This window comes from Marmota marmota, unplaced genomic scaffold, assembly GCF_001458135.2.
Source record: "Marmota marmota marmota unplaced genomic scaffold, marMar, whole genome shotgun sequence".
NCBI lineage: Eukaryota > Metazoa > Chordata > Mammalia > Rodentia > Sciuridae > Marmota > Marmota marmota.
The window spans coordinates 12,314,208-12,324,540 of NW_025999990.1; the positions used below are offsets into that span (position 1 = coordinate 12,314,208).

At 32.9% G+C, this 10,333-nt stretch overlaps 1 protein-coding gene across 4 annotated transcripts in view; it reads right to left on the reverse strand.

Moving 5' to 3' along the window:
- Wdr7 (WD repeat domain 7) overlaps nucleotides 1-10,333 on the reverse strand; it is a 334,029-nt gene that overhangs the window by 205,139 nt on the left and 118,557 nt on the right. For 2 of the 4 annotated variants that reach the window (XM_015482357.2, XM_048806160.1), the window contains exons 17-19: nucleotides 6,842-6,940; nucleotides 4,308-4,426; nucleotides 2,227-2,350 (exon numbers count right to left, since the gene is read on the reverse strand). In XM_015482357.2, the coding sequence (XP_015337843.1) occupies nucleotides 2,227-2,350; nucleotides 4,308-4,426; nucleotides 6,842-6,940 (342 nt within the window). The remainder of the gene's footprint in view (nucleotides 1-2,226; nucleotides 2,351-4,307; nucleotides 4,427-6,841; nucleotides 6,941-10,333) is intronic. The other 2 variants (XM_048806161.1, XM_048806162.1) reach the window with 1 other exon arrangement.

Sequence of the window (10,333 nt, forward strand, 5' to 3'; positions counted from 1 at the left end):
TTCTACAGCCATCCCTCAAAAAGCCCATCATTAAGCCTACCAAATTGATATCCGCTACTTGTCCTGTGCAGTCAGCTCGCCCAACACCAATATGGTAGCCACTGAAGTTCTGGAAATAGAGGTGGCTCTGGGGTGCAAGTAACTGGAGAGGCTTGGGTGGCTATGGTGTCCTGCGTAACTGGAGAGGTTTGGGTGGTAGGAAAACCATGGTTTCCTGAATCTAAAATAGATAGATATTTGAGAAACAACATTTCATCCACATTTTTTTGTCTGTATCCATTAAGAATTACATAAGTTCAGGTACCCCAAGGCAAAAAATCTTTAGTTTTTTTTTATATATAAGATACACCATGAGCAAAAAAACAGAAGAAATAGATATCATAATACTAAGCAGCATCTTTTTTGGAGGGTGGGGTGGGGTGGGGTGGGGACTGGGGATTGAACCCAGGGGTGCTCTACCACTGAGCCACATTCACAGCCCTTTTTATATTTGTTTTGAGATAGGGTCTTGCTATATTGCCCAGGCTAACCTGGAACTTACGATCCTCCTGCCTCAGCCTCCTAAGTCACTGGGATTACAGGCAAGTGCCACCACACTTGGATGTTTTTATACACAAATTCCTTTTATTATTATGCGTGATTTTATACACACATTCCTTTTATTAGAATGGAGAAAACTCCCAATAAGCAAATAAAAACCAATATTCACTCAGTAAATATTCTGGTACTCAAAAAGATAAGAATTTTAACTGGAGCTGCTACTGCCAAATATTTTGGCTATATATGAAATCTGTATTTGTGTTTTCATACGGTACTTATTGACTTAACAAATTAATGGTACTGAACTAGGTAGGTATTATTCTATGCATTTAACAAACATTAACTCATTATAATCCTACAAAAACTTCTATCATATTGATTTCTTTCAATGACAAAATTGAGGCTAAGAAAGCTTAAGAAAAGTACCCAAGGTTACATCCCTAATGAAACATCTATGACAGTCACCACTGCAAACATCTGGTAGGATTAGACCAGTTATAATAGTTATAACCTTTCCTGAATTTTGCTTTCATTTTCCTTCTTGCATAAGCATACAGTATCTTGACATGTATAATGAAACGATGAATCAGGGATAAGTGTACTTTGAGAATAAAAAAATTATGATAGCAAATGTAACTTTTCTCCACTAGACCTTATATGATATGATTCTACCTGTTTTGTTTTGTAAAAAAAAAAAAAAAACTTAAAACTTCAACAATTTTGCCAATTCTTCAAATTATACTCTTTTGAAAGATCTATCAATCAAAATCTTTGCTAATTTCTTCTTTTTTAATTTACTGCTTATTATGGTTTAGATACAAGTGGTCACTAAAGGTTATTGTGAGAGACAATACAAGAAAGTTTATAGGTGAAATGACTGGGTTATGAGAACCTCAACCTAATCACTGTATTAATCCACTGAGAAGGATTAATGGTGGTAACTGTAGGCAGATAGGGTGTGGGTGGAAGAGGTGGGTCACTGGGGGCATGTCTTTCGGGTTTATATTTTGTCCTGGTGAAGGGAGCTTTCTCTCTGTCTCTATGTCTCTGTCTCTGTGTTTCTCTAATTCCTGATGCCCTGCTCTGAGCCACACACTTCTTCCATGATGTTCTGCCCCATCTCAGGCCCAAAGCAATGGAGTTGGCCAACTATGGACTGAACCTCTGAAACTGTGAAGCTCAAAAAAACTGTTCCTCCTCAAAAATTGTTCTGGTCAGGTCTTTTGTTTATAGCTTCAAAAAAGCTGACTAAACACTGCTCTAACTCTACCAGATATTTATTACTTTAAGAATTCCTAATTCCAATCTCAACTTGCAAGCTATCTTGCCATTGCATACCAAATCAGTATAGACCAAGTTGGCATTCACACAAATAATAATACAATGGCAGTGAAAGACGCTAGTGTTAAACAGACTAGGATTTTTTAAATTGGAAATTAATTTTATAGTAGTCAGTTCATTAATGAATAGTGACATTAACTTGTGCTTTTTTTTTAATTACCAAAATCCAGATTCAGAAAATTAAACTGAGCAGATTCAGAAAATTAAATAGCAGAATCTGAGGATCTCTCTTTTCACTTTCAGGTGAACTACTCACTTTTGTTGATAAGTAATAGCAAATATATTTGTAAATGTTCTTTCTACATGTGCCTGCAAAGCTTTGTAGAAAAGCATGTGAACTCTTACGTGATATGACGTGGTCCATATACTGAGGTAAATAAGGAGCCCAGGCATCGATGGCTTCCTTTCGTCCTGCCTGCTCAATTCTCCTCAGCTCTGCTAGAAGCAGGGCCTGGGCAGCTTCTCTTACCTAAAGGAGGTCACAAAAATAAGTGTAAAGAAAGAAAAAAGGTCAGGTGGTGAGGTGAGTGCCTATAAATTAGAAGTTTCCTAGGAAATAAAGTTATAAACCAGAAATCACATTTATTTACATGAGAAAAACAACTAATCAAATAATGAATTAGCTATCTAAGGTGCAATAAATTGTATGACAGTGTAATTAATAATTTGACTAAAATATATTGTAAGTATATTTATTTAATCAGGCTTTGAGTTTAAAAATATTCATTTTCTAAAACATTCTTGCATTCTAATCTAGCATTTTCAAATTCTACATTTTCATATAAATATTGTTAAAAGTCACAATTAAAACCATTAAATTTCTCTCATAACCTGAAGAAATTTAATGATATCTACTTAATGTCTTTATACCATATATATTAAATAGGGGCTGTTGATACAAACATGTACAAGCCCACATGATTCACATTTACCTAAGTTGTGAATAACATAGTCCAATACATTCCTATGTAAGAATATAACCTCTGTAAGTTCTAAAGATGGAACTGAAAATGCAGTTTTCAAATCATATCATTTCTCTTTCATTGTAGTATACAACTTTTAGTTTTAATTTAGTTTACTTTTGCTTCTTTGGTATAAGGTCAAAGAAGCTAATCAATTATTAGGTGATATATTAACTATTTAATTTTGAAAGAATGATAGCAGCATCTGAATAAGGGTTTGAGCAAAAAAAGTTGTTTTTAAGTATAATTGGCTTTTGAAGGGAATTCCAAACCTATGAAAATGTTAGTACGAGGTTTAGGAATCGCAAATATTTTATACTCATTCACTGCACAGTGAAATTTCAGACAACAAAAGACCATAGACCATAATGACAGTGACCCATAAGGCTATATCTACTGACAACATTGACATCTTAGTCTGTATATCTTAAGATGTTCACACAAGGACAAAATCACCTAGTGACACATTTGTCAGAATATATCCCCATTATTATGCAATGAATGACCATAATTATATTGGGAAAATTAAAAATCTTGAATGATACAAACTGCTAGAGCTATATAAGTCAAGTGGCATAGTAAGGAAAATTTCTACAAAACATTTCCAAGTTTCTGGTGATATTATACTCCAAGTAATATCCAATAATGAGTAAGTCAATTAACACAAAATAATGGCTACCATTTACTGAGATCCTACCATGTGTCCAGCTCTTACCATTTTACTTGCATTACCTTATTTGATCCTGATAGCGAACCCATGAGGGCTACATTCTTATTCCCACCTTACAAATGAGCTTCAAATAGGGTAAAGTAAATTGTCTGGGACCACACAGTTAATACTTATTGGGAATAATATTCAAACCCAGTTCTCTTCTAATTTTAAAGACCTTCTTATTTTATTATACATGGTACCTTCCACTGGACCACAGCTATTCAAATGGAATTTGATTGATATGATTATACTGAATGTGTGATCTTGGGGGAGGTGGTTATATGTATTTATTTGTGTACATGTGTTCATGATCTATAATAAAAACTAATACTTATGAAACAATTCTATAAAGGCTATGAAACATTTTATCAAATAATCACAAAATTACAAAAAGAAGCAAATGAACAGGCTGGGGTTGTAGCTCAGTTGGTAGAGCACTTGCCTAGCACGTGTGAGGCACTGGGTTTGATCCTCAGAACCACATAAAAATAAATAAGTAAAATAAAGGCATTGTGCCCATCTACAAATTTAAAAAAAAAAAATAAGCAAATGAACAAACAAGCTGTAACATTACAGTTTAGTCTATGAAGTAAGACAAAAAATATGGAAATTCTGAATCCAGATTTTCTATCACACAATAAACAGGTAATAAGATAAATGAGATAAATATCAACCATTTATTTGTTTTGAATTTACATTTGATCAAGACTTTTTAATATCTTGGTTTTCTATTCTTATTCCCTCAACATTACCTCCAAGCAACGATCCTGCCATCTTCGAGCCAGCATCTCTAGAAGAGGAGGCCTAAACTTATCCAATCCCAGCAGGTCTGGCAGCATAACACAATGCATAGCAGCTAACTGACTCCATCCTGTTAAAATGTGACATGTTACAAATACTTTAAACATTTTGGAATTCCCAAAGTCAAAAGTTTTTCTTTATATACATATATCAAAAACAAAACAACAGGTAGTCCCCTTAAGTTATATTATAAATGATTTAAATTTAATATTAGATGTTTTTAAATAAAGAATGATACCAAATGGATTTTATACCTAAATCATATACTTGGCTCCTGTAACTCTCAACATCTTAAAACAAATAAAAATAAATTTCCACAAAAAGTATAACCAGATTCACAAGAAAAAAACACATTTCTAAACAGATTTTCTAAAATAAAACATGTATTAGTGGATGGGAAAGGACACGAATAAATACATATAAGAGCTATATGTGAAACTGTTGTCAGTTAAAAGGGCATGCAGATATCCAAGGACAGGTTTATGTCACTTAGGGCATGGCCATCTGTGCTGCCATTGTGTCAGCCAAGAAAGATGTCTTCCCTTCCCTGTCTGAGGGCCTTTAATTAAGGTAGTTATTGATCCCACTCCTTACAAAATGGATCAGATATTTAATCACAATCATAACTGAAATAAGCAACGTAATGCCAATTTTGAGAGGAAAAATGAATTCAGAAATTCCACAAAATAAAAATCTGCAATCCAAAATGTATAAAATCTTAAACATCATTAACTCTGGCTATAGGAATAAAAGTTATATTTTCCAAAATTCTAATTCACAATATAGAATCTGATTTTATCAAACACTATATATACCACAATATTTTATTTTAAAGTACTAGTATACAAATTTCTCAATTACTTTTATCTATTTTTAAAATGTCTATAATATTTTTGTACATACAATAAGTGCCTCATTCTTCCAAAATTATGTAGGAGGCCATTATTAATCCACAATAATTACCATTATTTCCTGATAATGGTAACATCTAAAGACAAATAATAAAGAATGGATTAATTATAACTCACAATGTGAGTTATAATCCAAACTGTAGTCTTTAAAATAATGACAAATATTTTCCTATAAATCTCAAAATGATCACTGGGATTATTCAAATAAGAGAGAGAGAGAGAAAGAGAGATAGACAAGTTATCTATTTAAAGATTTAGCCTTTCAGTGAGGAAATTCTCATCAACTGATAGAAAATACATAATAACATTAATTTAAGTAATAGGCCCATGAATTTTGGATAATAATTTATTTTACAACACAGGAATATGTGTGTATATGTATATATATATACATACCTATATTACTACTTATTAATTTCTTGAATTAATTTAATGTTTCATATTAGTATATTTCATAGAAGTATTGATGAGCTAAATTTTAATATCATGATTCTCCCAAGCCCCAAAGTCTAACAGATCATTTTAGAATTAACAAATAAATGTTTTTCAGAATAGTTTAGTAAATATAACCCTAATTATTTTTACTAAAACTCAGTCCTAAGATACAAAGCTTCATATAGTTTTATGATAGGGAAATCAAAAACAAAAAATGAAATTATACTGTTAAGTGCCCATATTCTGTTTCCAAAGGAGAGCTACCTGCAACAAGGGCTCTGTATTTCACAGGTACTGCAACATTCCTTCCATTCAAATGGGCTTGTGATATAACTGTTTAGAATCAGAATCATTCTGAATTATATTTTAGATTTTCTGAATTTTTCTGTATTATTCAATCTGATAAAGACTGAGACCCCAACAGACACAGTGAATACAATACAGAACTCATGAGTTCCATTAACTTCCCAGGCGTTATAAATAATACTAGATGTGTCTTGGGGAACAAAGGTTTGCAGATCCCATTCACATTTTTAGAGTTCCAAAATTACTTTCCATTGTGCCACTAGAAAGGAATAATACAGTGACCCAATTAAATTTATACCCTTAAATTAAGAATGTTTGCCATAACCTGAAGCAAAAATAGTGATAAAATAGGTGAACTCCCATCAATCTATAATCAATCTGAAGAATTTTCAAATTAGAATGTAAATTGGGAGACTCCATCACATCCCCCTCTCACCAGAACATACAGTTGAGTAAAAATAGCAAAGTATATCTGTCACAGACTAATGATACATGGGAAACAAATTCATTAGCACTAATACTTGAGATAACATGGCAAATACCACTATAAAAACGAATTCACCTTTTTACGTTAAATTCACATCAAAAGTAGGAACTCTGCACTCCTCTAGCAGCATTCTAGATAATACGTAACATGGTTTATGACAGCCAGGAGTAACATAACATTTTTATAACTAGCTCTTATTGACATTAGCAAATAAAGTTATAAAATGGGAACTTTGGGATTTCATACATAACAAAGCAGATGAATGTATAAATTAGATAAAAGGAACATGTCTATTAGGATAAAGCATAGATTGAATGAAAGTTGTTAGAAAGTTGAGAGAGTATACCTTCATTTACTAAGAAACAGGTATGTAAAGCAGGAGTAGAAGCAGAGTCAGAGCCAGAGTGATCAGCGTCAGACCGAGCGGAAACGACAGGTGCAGCAACTTGCAGAGGAAAATAGAAGAAATAAAGAGGAGAGAATTGAGGTACAGCAGTTTCTGAAAAAAAGCTCAATATTAGTGAAGAATGAGAAACAAAGTTGGCAAAATATAATGAAGATAAAACTGAAAAATGATGTTTTAATCAGAAGAGCATGATCATAAAAGATAATAGCAGGGAAATGATATATTTTATCGAATAGCAATCATAGTGTAGCTCAACTTCCTCTTAAAGTCAAAATGTTTAATATTATAGACAAATGGTATATCAAATATTGCAACACATAGCTCTGACACAATGAAGGTTATAACAAAAAAAGACAACATATTAAGACTTAACAAAAAAGTACACTTTTTGAAATGTATCACATAATCAGAAAGTTTATGTTGATCTTCACATTGTCAATAACATTTCTCTAGTTTATTCTTAACATTTGTGTGAATTATCTTTAAATATCTCAAACCAATACTCAAATGATTTCATCTCAATTTCCTACTCATTGTATAAAAACTTGATTTACCATATACCATAAAAATATACATACTGCATTATTATGTTTACTCATTAAAAGAATTTTATTATAGTTTCACTAACTGGAGTTTTAAAATTTTTATGATAAAATAAACACAACAAAAATAATACTTGTGAACTTATCATTCTTATAGAATAGATGAACCAAACCCATCCCCCTCAAAAGCAAAAAAAAAGTTACGTTGCCAGGAAAATGTTTCAGCTTAAATTATCATATGAAAAAGCAAGAGGACCACATGGCACACACATTCTACAACTGGAGGTCAATGTTAAGATTTAGAGGTCACCATTTGACACTTCCTTCCTATGGAGAAATTACCATATGTCATGCACAAGCATCTTCAAATTAATCCCTCTCCTTTCTTCTGTCATTGAACAGCAATAGGTTTGGGCTCCTGAACAGATTAAGCATTGTCTGCTGAATGATATGTTTGCTTTTCATGCGGTGAAGTTCTTTTGTGACAATAGGACAGCTGCATGAAAACAACTTTTTCATAATTTCCACACGAATGCATCATAATGTCAATCAGGCACGTGTGAGGTAAACGTAGAACTAAAAGAAGTCTGTGAACAGTAACAAAGGAGGGAAACTTAACTCCATACACCCAAAGCAGCACCTTATGCACACGTAAGATTTTATCTGGGAAACTGATTCTTTTTTATTATGACAGACTTAGTTTTTGTTTCTTATAAAATTATGATTATTTTATAATGTTAAACTTAACAGTTGCTTTCAGTCATGTGTCATAAGATCCAAGAACTTCTTTATAATCTTGCAAAGAAATCACAAATATTTCTGTATTCCATTGCATAATTTTATTTTTATCAGCATATTTAATTACAATTTTAGTTCTATGACCTATAAAATATTCACCTTTAAAATCTTTAAAAATCTCTTGCATCACTATCATTAAAAAAAAAAAAAAACTGTATTCGTACCACCTCACAACTGGAATGCAGAATTTAAAATTACTTTCACAATCAATTGAGAAATTAAACTCCATTACAGCTTTTACAACTGTACTTACATAGAAAAATCAGCAACAAAAATTAGGAGGAAAAAAAATACTACTTCCTAAAATACAATGCTCCCTATTTAATGAAAAGTAATAAATCTGAAGTTATATGTGGCACTGAATACTGAAGATTTACACCATAAAACATAATCAATCATTTGATTTCTTAAAACAGAAAAGCTGTAATGTCACCTTACAATTGGCTTCTCTTACTAACGATTAGCAAAACAAGGAAAAACAGGTTTAATACAGGTTTAAAATGGAGACAAAAAAGGCACAATTCTATTGTATGACCTGAAGTGTGCTTTAAGAAAGTAATTTAGCAGCTAAGAGCCTATTCAACTACTTATTATTACATAAAAAGATAGATGAAAAAAAAAAAACTTGTGTGGTGTATTTCTATTCTATATCTAAATAGATAGACAGATAGGTAGATAGATAAAAAGACAGACAGACTAATATCTGCCTGCTCTGGCTTCCCTTTAAACAGCACATATCTATGACCTCACATTTATAATATCCATGCTTTTTATTTTTAAACAGGTGCATTTCAGTCTTCATTTGAGTGATCCTTATCTCCATTTTTCTCTACTCCCATTACAATATTGTGTGTGTGAGTGTGTGTGTGTGTGTGTGTGTGTGTGTGTATGACAGTTAACATATTGTGAGTGATGAGTGTTCTTTACTTATTGGTCTAAATCTTATTAGCCTTCCAGTATATAAACACAAATAGCCCTTGCATTTTTCAGAAGAAAAAAAATCTAAAAACCACAGAAAACAAAAATGCAATGCTTAAAGAAAGGAAGTTTTTCAAAGTGTAACACTAAAAAAATGAATAAAAATATTAAATGATGAATCACCTTAACAAAGGTGTTATAAGACAATGATACTTGTGTGGTATGAGTGGGGGAGAGGAGGAAGAGGAGGAGAGTCATAGGAGGAAGAGGAAACATGAAACACTTAGAAATTAGGCAACTTTGTAGAGCCAATCACTATATTCTAGAACATAAAGGCATTCAGCACTAGTAGACCTCCTTCAGGTCTACTCTTTTATGTCTTAGGTAGAGGGTAAAATATCTTTTAAATGATATTTACTAATGACAATGAGATAACAAAAAGCTATACCAAATAAATAAATCTATTATCATAATCAGAAAGTTAGAAAAAATACATTCATAATTATGATCCAAAAAGTTTCTTTCTAAAAATGGAAGTCTCAGACTGTGTGTGTCTGAATACATGTGTAGTAACCATAAAGACTGTGTCTTGGGACATGGCTACAATGCTACCCTTTAGTATCATAACACTGGATTCAGGTAGATGTAAAAGTGCCTTCTTATGGAGTCCTACTTCTCTGCTGAAATAAGCTCCTTAGATTAATCTGTCAAATAGGCCTGATGAGATATACATGAATAATTATTACACAAGCAGTCAACTGCAAAAAAGAAATGATACTGGAGAGGAACTTCAAACTTCAAGAATGAATAAAAAGCAACAAATATGATAAGTATCTAGGTAAATAAACTATTTTTCTCCTCTTTAAAAAAAAAAACAGAAGGCGGAGAGAACATGGCGGCGAGAGGGGAGGCAGCGCTTTCAGTACCTCCTCAACAACGGGGTCAGAGAGACGCATGGATACGCTTAGATACGACCTGCTGAGAAACTCCTAGCAAAATTCCACTAAAGAGAGATCGGCCGGGAATCCATAGGATTTTTGGAGGTGACAGTCTGCGCTAGACGAGTGAATCTCCGCCATGCAGCGCAGAGGTCCAGACCCGCCAGCCGCTGCCCGAGCGACTCGGCGACTGTCGGCTGCCTGCACCGGCCCCCGCGTCAGGGCGGATAGCCTCC